We start from the raw sequence: 18408 nt of genomic DNA on the forward strand, positions 1-18408 counted from the left end.
TTTTTAACATGTAAAATTCATCAGTTAAAATATTAGGCAGACCGGTTTTTGTCTGCCTAATCCATCGGTCTGCTTAATGGCTATATATATGTGTTTATGGTCCTGCCTCTGCCTAATACCAACGTTATACAACCGCAAAGCTCCACTACTTTGTTTCACGGTAAATGATGAAAAGATAAAAAAAAAAAAGGTATGCCGACACAAACTGATTTCAACACTGGTTTAATAACATTTTAAAGTACTTTTCGTCCGTCTTGGGACTATTCATAAATAATGTCATTTTATAAAGATGGACAGTATAGTATATTTATACATATTTACATAGTAACACTGTGGTTTTAATTGGCTATAGTTACCATTGTCTACGGTTACATAGTATATCGTTAACTAATAGAAAACATGTACACACGTGTGTTAATCTTTAGTATATGGGTTCAATTTATGAACAATGAGTGGAAGATAATCATGGGATAGATTTAAGAAAATTAATGAAGCTAATGGCCAATTGTTACTTATTGACTATTAAGTCAAGAAACGTATTTTTGAATAAAATGGTCTTCCATTAATTTCCTTTTCGTTGTGTCATCGACTTTCATTTTATAAAAAGGGAAAATTTGGAATTTTACTTGTAGGTGTTGTGCACATTTATAGATATGTCTATTTACAAATAAGGGCCCATTTTCAATATTACAATCCCGTCGATTATATATATATATATGTCGTAATCCGGAACGTACAGAGGTCGAATTACCCAGATATATTTTTTGACTGAAGTAATAAGGAAATAAATCGGAACATGAAAATTGTGTCGGATGTAACAGTGTCGGAGTGATCAGAGGTCGAGTGTGACAGAGTGCACTGTATATATATATATTTATACTTGTATAGGTTAGGCCTACTAGATCATAATTCTATTTATTATCACATTGTGACCCTTGGCCTTAATTTCTGTTTTCAACTTGTATTGCTGCTGTTAAAATTAGTTATATTTATAATTATATCTAGGCTTATTGCATACTAGGTACATCTTAAGGGTCTACGAAGTCTTATATTTGATAGGCTATCTGTTTATTTTAGCAAGTCTATAGGCCTTTACGCTATTTAGGCCTATTATTACTGTTTCATAGTCGATCAGTATTTTAATGTACATTTGTTATAATTTGATTTGTAATTATTAGGAACCTATTTCTTTTATTTCAGTTAAACCTCATGCTCATACTCATATTTTCAAGTTGAAGTACATCGTTAAAATAAACTTTAAATCCAAAAACCAAAACGAGTGTATTAATAGCTAGGACAATTGCTACCTTGAACCATTTCCATGTAGCTATGCTACATATTATATGGTTATTAAAGTGTGTGTGTGTGGGTGGGTAGGTGTGTGTGTGAGAGAGAGACAGAGAGAGAGAGAGACAGAGAGAGAGAGGGAGGGAGGGGGAGTGAACGTCCACTCGACACAAACTAGGTCATTTTGGGACTAACATATGGTTCAATTTTTTCAATAATTCGCTTGAGAGTAGGGATCTTTAGCAGTGGGAGGAAACCGGAGGACCCGGAGAAAACCCACGAGGTTGGACAGGCGACCCTACTCCTTGCCACGTACAACCGGGGAATCGAAACCACGCCAGTTGACTCAATGACAGACCTTATGATGCAGTCTTATGTTTGTATAGTTTTTTTTACATCTCCAGTGTTGCAAACGTTGAATGTTACGTGTAAATTGGACCAAGTCAAAGAAGAAGAAGAGTCGCCCTCGGGCAACATAACCCCCCCCCCTCCCTCTGGCTACTACTGTCTGAACCATAGTAAATTTTAAACGGATTTCTTCGATTATGAACAAACTACTTAAATTTGGTTATTATTAACTTGAAATTACCTCCAGTTAAATAAAATCCATTGTACAACTAAATCTCCCAGAGAATAAAAAAGTTGTCTCTTGTAAAATTGAACTTATCATAAACTTGGACATCGAGAAATACAAAAATGGAAGCTAATTACGTCACTTATCGGGATAGGTCATTTCGTATAAGGGGGTCAAAGCAAGGCTTGTCTAACGTAACGGTGTTTGGCTCTTTTACAATTCAAATTTTGTGTATGAATAAGCTATTGCTCTCGGACCCAGTAATGAGTTTGGACGACTGCAAACATAAATACGCCAGTAGTCCGTTATTTTGTTTCCGTCTTGTATTAATTATTTGGTTAGAGAGTTAGGTGGGATTACGTTTTTTGAACACAGGTGCAGAACAAAAAGAACGACATTCGTTTTACGGGCCTTGAATCTCACCTTTGAATATCTTTAATATGTCCTGATGAACTTAAGCAGTCCCGTCAATTAATAACAACAATCTGCTGTAGCCGATGTATTTTACATTTGCCTCGGCAAAATTAATAGCCCGAGGCCATTGAATCGTTGAATAGGTATATAACGTTATTTTTTTTTTTTATACATACTAAAAATTATTATCAACAAATCATACCGCACAACGGTTTAATTATCGGCAGACAGTTCCATGTCTTTCTATTTCTCTTCGAATATTATTTCCGGTGTGCAAAAACTGTTCAGAATTTTATAATCGTGCGTCTCGGTAACACAATTAATTTTCGAAATTCCCTGCTTCGTTTTGAAATTCACAGAGCAATGTATCCATACGTTTGTACGCTTAGTTATTACTTATATATTTTGAAATCTACGGAGAATGGAATTCTATTACCGCAAAAGGTACCACGCCATATGAGTTTTGTATGCTACACAGATGCAGTAAAAATGTTTAAATTTAGCGCAAAACTTGCACGAGCTTTTCCCACGGTCTGCATAATAAACACCCAAGACCCAATAATACCCGCAATCTGCGATGCCTCTTTTGACGAGTGATTTTTTGTTTTAAAAACATTTTTATAAAGACGATAAACGATGTTTAGACATCCCCAACTGTTCTTTTCAAGACTGTTTTGATTTCAGTATCTGTTGAATAAACAAAAAAAAGTAATTTAATCAGGAATATTATTGACATGAACAGTCGGAACTTGAAATAACCAGCGGCAGGATACGCCCACATTTTGCAAGAGATGGATAGAGAACAAGCTAAAACCAAACGTGATTTTTTGCACAATCAGGGGCAATAATCCTGAAAGTTATGGTCTGAAATGTGCAAATATCAAAAGGGACTTAGATCTTTGGGATATAAAGATAAGTTTTAAGTTTCATCAAAACCACATAAAAATTGTGACCTCTAGAGGGTCCACAACCTTCGTATTGCATACTTTTACACAATTTGCGTACACAGAGCGGCCATTTTGTCGGGCAGTTACATTTCGATTTTCCCGAAATTCGAATTCAACCTTCATTATGGTTGTTGAATTGTGAAATATTTAAACGGTTTTTAAAATCGGAACAAAAAATTGTGACCTCTAGAGAATCCGCAAGCTAAAAATGCGATTTTTCAAGCAATCAGGAGCCATAATCCTGAGGTTGAATTTCGTAAAAAATCTGGCCAAAACTGACAGACAAAATGGCCGCCCCTCGTACTCAAATATGGTATATCAAAGTTGTGGACCATCTAGAGGTGACAATTTTCTTCTGATTTTGATGAAACTTGAAATGTAAGTTTATAACCCAAAGATCTCGGTTCATTTCGATATTTGCACATATCGGACCGTAACTTCCTGAATTATGGCCCCTGATTGTACGAAAAATCGCTTTTTGTTTAGCTTGGTCTCTATCCATCTCTTGCAAAATGTAGGCGTATCCTGCCTGGCAGCCGCTGGTTCAGCAGGAGGTGATTACAGTAGTTTGTTCACAATAGAAGAAATCCGTTTAAAATTTACCAGGATTCTGAGATAAAACATTATAATAGGATATAAATTTCACATAATAATTGAAAATGAAAACAAAACCTAACCTAAAAACTTGCGAAAATGCAGATGTATTTTTAAGAATAATTGTATTTAAAAATGTAAAATAACGAAGTCTCCCGTCAATCTGTAAATAGTTTTGAAAAGCGATGCACGACGCTTTTTAAAGGGCTACGTCGTGTTAAAAAGTCGACGTCGCCTTTTTCTCCGTAGCTTAAATTAACATTGGAAAAAACGCGCGACGCAAATTTTGCGTCGTGCGTCACGTTTTTTTTAAAAGGCGACGAGCGACGCGGGAAATGACGGAAATAGAACACGATATAAATCCCCCGTCATATGTGATCGCCTCAAATGAACAGTGGTATCTAATATATTTAATTTCTCAAACGATGTCCCAACAGGGTTTGTGTATATTATTCAATATATTTGTAATGAAAGTTTATTACGCATTTCTATTGTTTTCCAGGATGGTGCCAAATTATACATGTCTACACATAATGTTCCACATGATCTACAGAAACGAGTTCAACGATGGTATGATTATGTTTGGTCAAGGTAAGGAAACTACTTGTACAGGTTTATATGTCAGGGACTTTTCTGGAATTAGAGATTTTTTGATACACCTTTAAGAAGAAGGGGGAAATAGAAAGGGGTCAATTTGGATTTGAAGTTTAACAAAAGATTAGAAAAGTTGATTTCAGTAATATAAAAACAAATCCCAACATTAATTGTGTGTGAGCAATCAAATTATATGAAGTACATGCTTATGATCGAACTTAGTCCTGGTACCTGGTATTGAGCTAATGTAACTACACCAAGTTTCTTAACTCTGAGGTACTGTGTTCAGAAGCATCAACAAATCAAATTGCTTATCTGTGCTTACCCTAAGTAGAATGTCCCAATTGTTTATCTCGGTTTAGCCTGCGTAGAAATGGTCATCATCGAGGACATCAACTACACCAAGTTTGGTTTGACCATTCCTTGATTAGAAGGAAAGTCATCGTGTCCCCAAAAGTGCGACATATATAGAGACGGAAACACCCATTCTAATAGTTCCCCGTTTTCTTCGAAATGTGCGAGACAACAACCAAAATTAAATACCTTATTGAAAACCTAGATCCTCTGTCATCGATGTTATTTTATAGTTCAAATTTCGTTGTAGTAAATTAAGCCATCAAAAGTATAAAAAGAAGGGGAATTTATATCAGTATTTTATTCGAATTAACAACGAATGCTTCAAGTTGGTGTTAAGTTAAACTTGGTTTTAAGATGTTTAAATGTGCATAGGGCATCGCGCCAATTAGAGAGATAGGTCTATTTCTATATAGATGACGACTACTCCGATCAACGTTATAGCCGCCTTCATTCAAACTACGTACTGAATTGAATTGTGTTCGAGGTGTCACTGACAGAATTAGAACCGTCAACTGTCAATTGGAAAAGACAGAAGACACAACTGATAGTTAAAATTAACCCATAAAATACACAAAATGGCCACGATTTACTCAAAACATCGCCGTTTTAATGCGGGGTGTGCATATTGAAAGATGAGGTAGTACTGGTGACGTTACTGCTCCCATCTTTTAAATAAACGTAGCGCATGAAAGAGGGTGCCTCGAACATTTCTTAAAGTTGATCCGGGTATTTGTCGTTATTATCTATATTTTGTTTCCATATAGACACAGATGGACCAGTTCCTTTAAATATAATCTTCAAAACAATACCAATCACTTAATTATAGATAATTGTATTGTCCATCCTTTTAATATTTGATACAATAGACCATTACGTAATCGTCCATATTACTAATTCTTCATTGTAGTTACAACATCAATTTTAGGCAAGTACACCATAACATATAGAACTAACACATGTGCACGTCATTTGATGTTATGGGTTATATTCGCTTTAGAAATAACAAAATCATTAGCATATCATTGTCGCATCTATGCAATATTCGCTTAATGACAAAAACATTAAAATATTATGGCCGCATTTATCTATAGTTTCATTTAAACGTCTCTTCATAAAAAGATTATTATGCTTTTTCTTTAACCTTTGACTATTTTATTAACAGTAATAAAATTATCAGTAGTTTCTGCAGGCAATGCAATATTCAATTAATAATAACAAAATAATAATAATAATAATAATAATAAACTATCATGGTCTCATCTATCCATAATATCATTTAAACGTCTCCGCATAAGATTATTATGCTTATTCTTTAATTGTCAGCAATTTATGCAGGCAATAAAATAAACCTTTTCCCATTCTCTAATGCTTACATATTCAAATATCTTTAATGTTAAACTTATATTTACAAGGTCATCATACTACTACCCTTCATTTCTTTAATAAAGAATTGTATACATAGAAAATGCTAGGGAAATACATTAACAATATAAATGCATTATATTGTTTTGATTATAATCCCCATCACCATAACCACCCTCTTAACATGTTTTGTCACTGGTTCTGTCTGTAATTGTCATAAGAGAATAAATTCATAGTGTCATTCATAATAGATCTAATGACATTTCACGCAGGTTTAATAGTACTATGTTCTGTCGCCACATTAAACTCTGATAATTAAGAGTTCTGAGTATACGGGATGCATTATCAGGGAAGGTCACGAGTTTATAACTAACACGTTTGAGTCATTTGTGTTTCAGGTGTACCCGAAGAATCAAAAATAGTTCCAAAAAGCTTATGGTCACATACAAATTTTTAATAACGACCAAGCCATAGTCAAAATAAGTCATTTAAATACTAAGATTAGTTAAGAAATAAAACGTCGAAGTTCATTATATTTACGACAATAAGGTTTCTATTATGGCTGAAATCTTTGGCCTGCAAGGTCCCCCTAATAAACAAACTATACATTTTTTGGAAAGCTCATAACGCAAGGAACACAAATCCAGAGAGTTCCAAGCCAGATGAAAATTGTGATAATTTTCAAGTAAATGCTGTATTTATACTAACAATTGTGAAGTTGACATAAAATTAAAAATTCTGTATGTTCCCTTGTCCATTATGTTTTCTACATCAAAAGTTAACCAATAGCATATTCTGTGCTGAGGATGAAGGCACTGGGTGTTTTCGCCAATATTTAATTTTATGTCAACTTCACAACTGTTAGTATAAATATAGCATTTACTTGACAATTATCACAATTTTCTTCTAGCCCTAAATCGAGTTAGTGCAAACTTTTTGCTTGGAACTCTCTGGATTTGTGTTTCTGGTGCTATAAGCTTTCCAAAAATGCATAGTTTGTTTATTAGGGAGGACCTTATAGCGGAACCCCACGCTAGAAAATTTGGCTGCAGGCCTACTTTTATAGAGGCTAATTTTCGCAATATTTATCTGTGGAAGCACAATAATGTATTAATAATGAATCCAATGAAAATTTATCAAAGACAAGGTGTAGTAATATATTGTAAACCGTTAATGTAGAGACTTTTTACACTTGTATTATGTCCTCACCCTGTCCGTCGATCGGTCAACCATTTGCTTGTGAATGAAGGTTATAGCTTTGTGACCGTGAGAGGATGAACCCTATTCATCGTTCCACGACATTCCGTGACAGAGCTATGACAAAAAAAACCTAGAGGCTATAATTTTTAACTGTCGTAGGAAGCATTGGTTTCATAATAGGACGAACCCTATCGATATTTACTATAGGTCACCCAGAACCTCCTAGTCTTCGGTTGTCAACATTTGGCTAAATTTACTGGATAATCATCCCCATAAAAAAACCTTCTAGTTACGCATGGTCAGTGGAACTTTTTAGCTTAGTCATGGTGACGAAAAATTAGGATTAATAAAAAAAACATATAGTTCAAGACCCAGTGCATCCTCGGTCCCCCCAGTGTACCCATTCCGTTCTACCCCACTATACCCTGGGTTAATCCATAGGGTTTCCACGATTTCAAATTATTTGCCCTTGCCTTGATTGTAGCTATAGTCTACGAACCATTCAAAAAACAGTTTACAAACCTGTCGTTTCGCCTTCGTTTTATATGGGTAGATAACCATATTCATGTCCAGATACTGAATTATTTATGTAAGTAATGTATATATTTCTAATTCATTTATATTTAATTGTATTATCAAAATCTGTAGTATTTTTCGCTACTTTCAAATATGTATAACATCTATATGTTTGACTGTTTTTATTAGTATTACTATTCGTTCTTTGTCTGAAATGTTTCATTCTGTTATGTTTATTATTATTAAACTTATACTTGGCAATTTGATTCACAATTACTTGTCTACGATATCAGGTTGACGTAAAATTCCACGAAAGAACGAACGATTCTCAATAAAATTATTGAACCTACATAAACGCACGGTCTTCATTAATATAATATTATATAATTTGTTGTTAATAAAAAAGCATTTAGAATAATTTGGACTTCTCTCATTTAGACGAACTCCTAGCCTTGTCCGTTGAGAGTTACTTCCCTTTGCCAACGTTTTTGCAATTAACGATTTATGAGATTGATCGATAAAAATAGCACAACCATCAAGGGCGGAAAACGTGTCTCCCCAATAGATTAACCCAGGGGTTAGTGGAGTAGAACGGAATGAAACCACTGGGGATACCGAGGATAGAGCCAGGGTTTGACCATATTAATTGGCAGCTATTGATAGGGCAAATTCAAAACACCCAGTCTTACGAGGTTCCAGTGGGGCATTTGGCTGGGAGGGGCAGATAAAAAGGGCCAAAAAGGGCTAAAATTTGCCTCATAAGTAATGGGATCAGAATTATTTCTAAAATGTTTCCATACAATGTATATGAATATAAAAAATATAAATCTGACCGGAAAAAGTGGGACCATGCCCTTTTCTGACTGCCTTAAGAAGTGCCGACGGGGGCCAAAATTGCCTCATAAGTAATATAGTTGAAATTGGTGCCAAATGTTAGCTATGTATGAGCCGATTCTAAAAATATCAAATCTGACTGGTTTCAGTGGGGCACTTAATCTGATCACTTAAAATCTGCCCGATCTGCCACGCCCACAAAAAAGGTCTAAATTCGCATAATAAGTAATACGATCAGAAATAGTTTTGAAATGTTGTGGTGCTATATATGAATCTTAAAATGCAAAATCTGACCGGAAAAAAATGGGACCACGCCCCTTTCTGACTGCCCAAAAATGCCTCATAAGTAATAAGATTGAAATTGATGTCAAATGTTAGCTATTTATGGGATGGTTCTAAAAATATCAAATCTAACTGGTTTCACTGGGTCAAACCCCTACTCTGACCACTTAATGTGCCTAATCTGCCACGTCCACAAATGGGGTCAAAATTTGCCTCATAAGTAATATGACTGAAAATGGTGCCAAATGTTAACTATGTATTAGTTGGTTCTAAAAATATCAAATCTGAATACTCATGCTTGATATCACTTCAAAGTTAAATCTACAAACTGACTAGTTTAAAAAAAAACCACTATTAATTTGCAGATTTCAACAACATAGTAGAAATTCAATACAGCACGACTGGCCCCCAACTGTATCATTCTTGAATTCAATATCATCCCCAGTTTTCTACGTTGCAAACACGACTTAATGGTCAATTTAAATCAACATTGATGTTGTTATCTTACCCTTGAAAAGTTGGGCTTCTGATATCCAACATTTGTATGAAGCGACGCGATGAACGAGGCTAAACATATCCCATGTAGGAAGAATACTACCCGTGTAGACTAGAATAACCAGATGCCAGAGACTGCCATTCAATTCGGATTCGTCGCTTATTTCGCCTAACATAACTGATTAGATATTACAGTAAAACAGATACGATTGAATGTAAATCAGTGTATATACATTCATATTACATTATTATATGCGTTGCGGCCCATTTGTGTCCATTTCTATGTGCCAAAGAATAGCGATTTATCTCCTTTAAATATAATATTACATTATTTCGTGGCATTATCTTTTTTACAAGAATCTGTATAATCAGTACATTGCAAATCTGTTTTCGGAGGATGGCAGCCAAGTTAAACATACATTATGCAAGAGCTAAATCTGATTATTGCAAGTTTTTATTTAGGCTTCAGATGTCATAGAAATTATAAATTAGATCTTTATTTACACAAAAAGCACAAAATCAGCTCTGTAGACCCACGGATGGTTTGGATTCGGCTTGGATTTAAACAGGATTTCATTGATTGATTAAATTTTTAAATGGCGTCGTAAGCGGAGATTAGCCGTTACGTTGACGTCATACTCCCGGAAATTTTAGCTCGAGGCTAAATGATAGAGTGTACGAAACGAGGCCGCATATGTCAGTCAATTTAATTGAAGGTTCGATATATACGGCCTTGATATTATGTTTAGTTGTGGTTAAAATGAGAGTTTGGATGTCGGTATTATACGGTCTATTGTCACTTGTGTTTACAGAAAAATTATGGAAATTGATAAACACCGCAGCTAACATCACCCCAGTTGAATTGCAGCTCCATTGGATCACTGTTTTCTATTTGTCTGCTTCGGGAGTTACGTAGGCCTACCAGTTACAGTACACGCAGGCTAACAAAAAGTCGGTTATAATTATGCCTCATTGATTTGGTCCATTCCTTTCAAACTTTCGCTTATTATCTATATATTAAAAGTCTTATTTTTAATTTGTAGTAAAAATAAATGTGATACGAATTGAATTGCAACCCCGTCTCAAACCGAATAGGCTCACGGTACTACAGCCATTGAAAACGTTACTTGATAATCGAGATTATGTAGGTGGAGTTAACGTCTGTCAATCAAATGGTCGGCCATTCTCGAAGACGGTGAAGAGAGAGTTGACTGCTATTTCTAGTCAAAAATTACAATGGTGATAAATTTGACTGAAATTTTCAATATATTCTTCTTTCATCATCTATTTTTGAACTGTTATAGCAAGAATGGCCAACTCTCTATTAAAATCTCCCATAATGTATCTTTAATAATATATTTGGTGATTTTACTATTTTCAATTTTGAAAGGCAGATAGTGAATTACTTTGATGCAGAGAAATTGACATTATTATCATCAAGTACTAAAGGAAAAATCATTTATAACAATAGAATGAATGTTGAAGAGGCCATTTAAGAGGTGTTCTTAGAAAATCATCGATAAATGCAAAAATTTGTGACATAGCATACGTATTACGTAAGGAAATACTAAATGTACCAAAGTCCACTTTGTCATCAAAATTAACAGTGCAGGATATAACTCAAGGAGAGGTTTCTGTGCCAGATTTAGTAATCGACCTTTTACTCAATTATTAGGACGTCCTCACCAGAGATAAGAAAAACAGAAAAAAATGTAAGAAAAATTGCATCAATTTCTCTAGATACCATGTACAATGTTTGTGTGTGGCAAAATTAAAACTTCCAAACATTTGACTCTTGTTAATGGCGATGAAGAGTATAACAGGAAGCCGAAGAAAAGTAATTGATATTTTACATCGTTATGGACACTGTGTTAGTTACAACGGCATTGAAGATCTGGAGACGAATTAACATACAGTCCACAGGAAGAACAGAATATGGTTCCACATGGATTAGAGAAGATATCATTGGTTACCTGTACTGCCGTACTGAAACAACTCACAATGATAACCAGCTTCCTGTTGGTCGGACAAGATGGTCATTTACTCCAATCCTTTTAAATCGGGAACCATATAGGAAGAAGCTTAGAATAACTAACAGTGGATTTATCACAGAAGATCTATTATTCCTAATAGTTGTGCAGATGACAAGCTTTTGGATGTTATATGGATGATATCACATGCATCAGAAACTACTGATACACAAATGTGGATAGGATGGAATTCACTTGTGGTAAAAGATAACCTTCCTCAACAACAAATATGTTATCTTTCTAGAATCAATCAATCTCCAACCTTCCTCAATATTGTTTTGGGAACAATGAAGTGATATAGCACCACAACATTATTTCTGATCGTATTACTTATGATGCAAATTTTGACCTTTTTTGTGGGAGTGTCAGATTTTAAGTGGTCAGATTAGGGATGTGCCCCACTGAAATCAGTCAACTATATTACTTATGAGGCAAATTTTGGCGCCCGTCGGCACTTCTTAAGGCAGTCAGAAAAGGGCATGGCCCCACTTTTTCCGGCCAGATTTATATTTTTTATATTCATACATTGTATGGCAATATTTTAGAAATAATTCTGATCCGATTACTTATGAGGCTAATATTAGCCCTTTTTGGCCCTTTTTTATCTACCCCTTCCAGCCAAATGCCCCACTGAAACCTCGTAAGACTGTGTGTTTTGAATTTGCCCTATCAATAGCTGCCAATTAATATGGTCAAACCTTCTATTACTTATGAGGCAGTATTTTCGTCACTGGCTCTTGGTCTAATAGATGTGATCCTTGAAGAGAATAAATTTTACAATAAAAAATAAAGAGTATTGGATATTGAACAAGCAATGCAGATAGCTTTTCTGAAATAGCAATTCTTCAATTAATTTCATGGGCGTCGATATCGTGTATTAGGGTCAGTTACCTCCCTTAGATGCTGTTCATGATAATGTTAAATACCGGATAATCCAGCCAATAACCTAGATATTCTCAAATGTTGACAACTTATCCAGACTAATATTCATAGAATATTTGTCTGAATGATAGAGTCTAATCGATATTCAACGTTCTGCGATCTTCCGTTACAGAGTTTCCCCCTCTCCTTTGCCGAGTAATACAGTCTCGAGCTTGTAACTAATTAGGCGTAAAGCAATGTCATGAGAAAACGAATCCTATCAATGCTCCGCGACTTTCCGCTCCTTATAGTTATCGTCTACTGTCGAAAAGCTTATGAACGTTTTACAGGCTAGGGCTTTTAAAGAATGATTTTTTTTTCAAATATGGTTTGAAGCATTGTGGTCATGAGCGGACAAGCCCTATCGGTTATGAACGTTCCGAAACCTTCCATACCATATCTCCTTTGCTGAAAACCCTGTGAACGCGATAGCGGCTATAGTTTTTAAAAGATTCTTTTCACATTTGGATTGAAGCATTGGGGTCATAAGAGGACCATACTCCTCGCAGTGTTTCGTTTGATTAGACCTAATCACGCTTAACACTGCTGTAATGGAAGCAAATTTCTGTTCCAAATTATGACTGGTCAATAGTCCGATTACCAATAGCTAACTGTGTAGCAATATCATTAGGCTATAAACAGAGCTCCAAATTGGACCAAATATGTGTACATACGGTTACGTACAATTAACCAGTGCATATCAGAATTTTGCAGAAAAACTATTGTTTGACAAACGAGGCTATCAAATCGGACACAATGTAAACAATACTGTTTGGAGATGAACAATCCTTTCACTGTTTTTAATACCTTAAATCACTGTCCAAAGGTTTAGGGAAGACCCCAGATTAAACAAAGAGCTGTCATGTTTCTGTACTTGGGATAGATTTGATTGAACGGGAAGAAGAGACACACTCCCTCAAAAGCTGAAGTATGAGAAGTAAATCCAGCAATGACCAGAGAGGTATTTCTCGGGCAATTGCTTTAGGAATATGCAAGAGGACTAACCCTATCAATACTCATCGTTCCGTGAATTCGGTTCCAGAGTTACACACCACATCCTCCTTCCAAAAATCCTCTGAGTTCAAATCCTATCAATATTCAGCAATATTCGGTTCCAGAGTTACACCCCACATGCTCCTTCCAAAAACCCTTTGAGTTCAAATCCTATCAATATTCAGCATTCTAGAGTTATACACCCCCTCCACTTTTCAAACAGCTTCTGAACATGGTAAAGGCTATAATCTTTGAGTGACATTTAGCGATTGACCATAATTTAAAAAAAAAATATATATATCTCATTTTGCGAGACTATCTTTTATAGTGCTATGAACACCTTTAGTAAATGTTATGATACTAGATTGTACACAATTGGATTGTATCAATTCACAGCTCAAGACAATAAGAGGATTTTACTATAGTATCTAACTGTATTGAAATGAAATATAATTATATTTACAGAGGACGTTTGAATGGTGCTGATATCAATTCATTAGGATTATTACCTGACAAATTGAAAACGGAATTAGCCATACATGTAAATTTAGAGACACTTAAAAAGGTAATGTATAATACCTGTTTTTATTAATGCAGTCCTGAAAATACCTGTTAATATAATTTCAATAAATTCAAAAAACGCTGATTAAACTCGAAGTCCGAGAGGTGTGTCGAATACACATCCGTGTTCTCACTCGCAAACCAATGTAATGTACGTCTCATCACTTGAAAATTAACACCCAAACGGTTTTAATTCATAGTTAAAAGCCTTCTAGCATTTGTTAATCAATGAAAAACTGAACACAAACGTGTCATAAAATGAAATAGCATACATGTATGTGAATAAATCATCTAACTCTTCCTAGCTTAGGGGAACTAAAAATAACCCAACGGTGGTGAATCGTTATTTTTGATTAACGCTTCATAATTTCCCCGGGTATTCCCTTGAAGAGATCGGGAACAATCTTAGATTGACCTCCATAGAATTACAATTTGATATAATTACTTCATTCATGTTACAGAGTCTTTCAGTATTTCCTTAGAGAACATAAAATTCCCTTTTAAGTACAAATATCAGCAGACTAGGATGTGAATGACAAATTATACAGATCAAGTATGTAGGGTGTAGGCTAATTGCTAGTTGATTAGGGTCGTCTTGGATATATGAATAGACGGGATGTCTAGCAACATATGCAACCATATCATAGCCTGTAGACATGCCTATAACTAGAGTATTAAAGGAGAACAGATCGATTTTACCGATACAGACAATTTTCGTTTCATGTGTCAATTTTTTCTGTAACATGTTTAAGATATATAATAATTGTTTTTATATCACGAATTTTTATATTAAAGCAGCTAACTCAATATTTTCCATAATATTCGAAATTTAAAACACGAAATAGAATTCAATATTGGTCCATTTCGTGTACTCTATAGTTTTGGGGGCCATTCGAAGTGAACAAAGAAACACATATATTACAAGACGAAATGATAATTTAAAAAAAAGTTCATTTTGAACTGTTCACGTATTTCACCAAACAAATGATTAGAAATGGCAATAAATTTTTGAAGAATTGAATACAAATCACTTTATGTAATTATACATTCAAATTACATTAATGTGTGCTTTTAGACCCATTTAAGGTTACCATTTAACACGTTTATTTTTAAATCTCTACTGTAGTTATATAACTGAGTAAATAAAACACAGTAATAGAAATACAGTAATTGTTATCCATAGAACTGTTGTGTTTATTTTAAATAAAACACAGTTTAGATCACCTTTATTGCAATATTACTGGCTAAATAAAACACAATTTAGTTCACCTTTCACTGACTAAATAAATCACACTTTAGTTCACCTAATAATATTACTGATTAAATAATACACACTTTAGTAGATCTTTATTTTAGTAATATTACTAACTGATCGAAATGCACTTTATTTTATTATTGGCACACTAATTTAGCTCAACATGAACATTGTTGTATAAATCATCTATCTGTACCTCCTTGGTCATTTCCTTGCATATTAGGAACAAAAGGTCGTGTAAAGTGTTCAGCTTAGAACCGTGCTTAACAAAAGAATGCATGGTGAAGTTTATAAAAAGAAACACTATCCGAGTTTGTGCTCGTTAGTCATTAATGAACAAAATAATTTGACTTCGATGTGATTCGTGCCCATACCAAGATATTTCACGCAATGCATACGTTAGTATATGTTCAGACTGATGTATGCATTTGCGGTTAGCCATTGACTCGTAGGTCACTGTAAATTGAGGGCGAAATAGTTCTAAACCTTCATGTGATTCGTGCTCATACCAAGATATTTCACGCTCATACCAAGATAGTTCTAAACCTCCATGTGATTCGTGCTCATACCAAGATATTTCACGCGGAGGCATACGTTAGTATATTTTCAGACTGATGTATGCATTTGCGGTTAGCCATTGACTCGTGGGTCACTGTAAATTGAGGGCGAAATAGTTCTAAACCTCCATGTGATTCGTGCTCATACCAAGATATTTCACACTCATACCTGACACATTTTTTTTTAATTTGAAAGAATGGCCTGAAGAGACATGTAAGTTGCATTTCCAGGAACGAAATTATGTTTAATTAACAAGATCATCATTACAGCTAAACATACAATAGACACATGTTCTGTACGCAATTAGAAGCGTTAATTATAAGTCTGTCCTAACGATCCATCATAATATATTGCTCCAAATCATCCATTTTTGCCTACAGGTAACAATATTCCAAGAATGCCAGCCAGAATTTCTGCATGACTTGGTACTTAAGATGAAAGCTTATATATTTACCCCAGGGGATCTGATTTGTCGTCGTGGAGAGGTAGCAAGAGAAATGTTTATAGTAGCTGATGGTCTAGTCGAAATAATAAGGTAAGATTATTTCGGTGATTATTTATTAATATTATAGTGGAAATCTGAATTTTATAAATTTTATTTGGTTGCAATTCATCATCTATTGGACTGATATCATTCGTTAGCATCGATATTAACTAACACACAAACTGTACACCTCAAAACATTTTCATTATACATGTATTTAAAATGATAGATCACTAATAGCTAGAATAGTGTATCAGGCATGGAGACCGTAAAACATCAGACCGTGTTAATAAAATAAAACTAACATTAGTTTGTAACACTGTAAAGTGTAAAACAATAGATTTTGTTAATAAAAAAGCTGATATTAGTTTGTGACCCTGTAAATTGTAAAACATTAAATTTTATTAAGAAACTAAAGCTGATATGAGTTTGTGAACTCTGTGAACTCTGCCAACTCTGCCTCACTCACAGAGCCTGTCTACATTAGGTCTATGAAGAACGTTTTGACCTCAAATACATAAAGTTAATATCCATAAACTTAATATTCATAAACTAGATAATTTATTAAAATATGCTGGCGGAGAACGGCCGGTTAACAGTTGTATTGAGTCACTTAAAAAGAGTTTAGGGAAATCGCTAAAGCGTCTTGGATCCTACTGATCTCAGAACACCCCTCTAAAGTCGAAATATGAATTTTTTATCTTCTAAATTAGAACAATACCATGTCTTGAAAATTATTAAGAACTTCCTATTAGGGCGGGAGCCCAGGGGTCAACTTAGCTGAAAAGTATACCAATTTTCTCCTACATGGTATCAATGCATGCATATCTGGTATCATCAGGATGTAAGTCAGTCGGGTATCTAGTGGTGGATGTGGTATCCCACGCCCAAAATGCCATGCTTACCAACTAGGCTAGATTAGCTCAAAAGTGTACTACATTTAAATCGTACATCAGAGAGAGAGAGAGAGAGAGAGAGAGAGATGGGGTTTAACGTCCACTCGACACAAACTAGGTCATTTCGGGACTAACATATGGTTTAATTTTATTTCAATAATTCGCTTGCGCGTAGGGGTCTTTAGCAGTGAGAGGAAACCGGAGGACCCAGAGAAAACCCACAAGGTTGGACAGGCGACCCTACTCCTTGCCACGTACAACTGGGGATTCGAAACCACGCCAGTTGACTCAATGACAGACTTTATGATACAGCGCGCAAGTGCTAACCACTCAGCCCTCCAACCCCCCAAATCGTACAGCAGTGTACCGTACATCTTCAGGTATTACAAAAACACCCTATAAGACATTTCTAGTGGTGGGATACCCCTGACAGAGCTATGTAATTATCTAATTTCCAGACCACAGTACCACCTAAAACTGCGTTGAAATTGTTCGGTGCCACCACAGACACGGCCAAAATGCCACGCCCCAAATAGGATAGATTAGCGGGCACTGTTCCCATGGTCCAAAAAATATAAAAGTTGTGCCAGGATGCTTAAAATACTAATACCTAGCACGTGTTGAAGAGGCGATAAAATGCGGTTGCAGGAACATTTTTTTTTTTTCAAAAACGCATTTTTAACCTCATAAAACGTTTTTTTCCCAAAAGATCTATTTATTGCCTCTTCTATACGTGCTAGGTATTAGAATTCTAAGCATCCTGGCAAAAAACGGGAACAGTGCCTGTTATCTATCCAAGTTGTGGACTTGGCGCACTTTGGGGCTTGTCTGTTCGGGGTAACCCACCGCACAAAATGTCTGGCAGTGGTAATTTATTATTCCTGTGGAGGTACGGAACAATTCCAAAGCTGATTTAGGTGGTACAGATTCCAGCTAATCTAGCCAAGCTGTGGTCTGGAAATAAGATAACTTTTGTCAGGGATACTCCCCTACTACAAATGTCTGGCAATTAATAGTTCTGTCAGGGATACCCCACCACTAGAAATGTCTGTCAGAGTGTTTTGTAATACCTAAATATGTATGGTACAATGCAGTGCGACTTTCATGCGGTACACTTTTGAGCTAATTTAGCCTAGTTGGGAGGGGCGGGGGGATGTCATTTTGGGCGTGCAATACCAGACCCACCACCAGCTACCCGACAGACTTACATTCTGATGATACCAGATTCTGATATGCATGCATTGATACCAGATA

General features: G+C 35.3%; 1 protein-coding gene across 3 annotated transcripts in view; it reads left to right on the forward strand.

The window, feature by feature from the left end:
- Positions 1 to 18408, forward strand: part of LOC126823268 (cyclic nucleotide-gated olfactory channel) — a 186083-nt gene that overhangs the window by 142722 nt on the left and 24953 nt on the right. For all 3 annotated transcript variants that reach the window (XM_050551991.1, XM_050551992.2, XM_050551990.2), the window contains 3 exons: positions 4319 to 4407; positions 13866 to 13965; positions 16155 to 16309. In XM_050551991.1, coding sequence (XP_050407948.1) covers positions 4319 to 4407; positions 13866 to 13965; positions 16155 to 16309 — 344 coding nt within the window. The remainder of the gene's footprint in view (positions 1 to 4318; positions 4408 to 13865; positions 13966 to 16154; positions 16310 to 18408) is intronic.

The sequence above is a fragment of the Patella vulgata genome, chromosome 6, assembly GCF_932274485.2.
Source record: "Patella vulgata chromosome 6, xgPatVulg1.2, whole genome shotgun sequence".
Classification (NCBI taxonomy): domain Eukaryota; kingdom Metazoa; phylum Mollusca; class Gastropoda; family Patellidae; genus Patella; species Patella vulgata.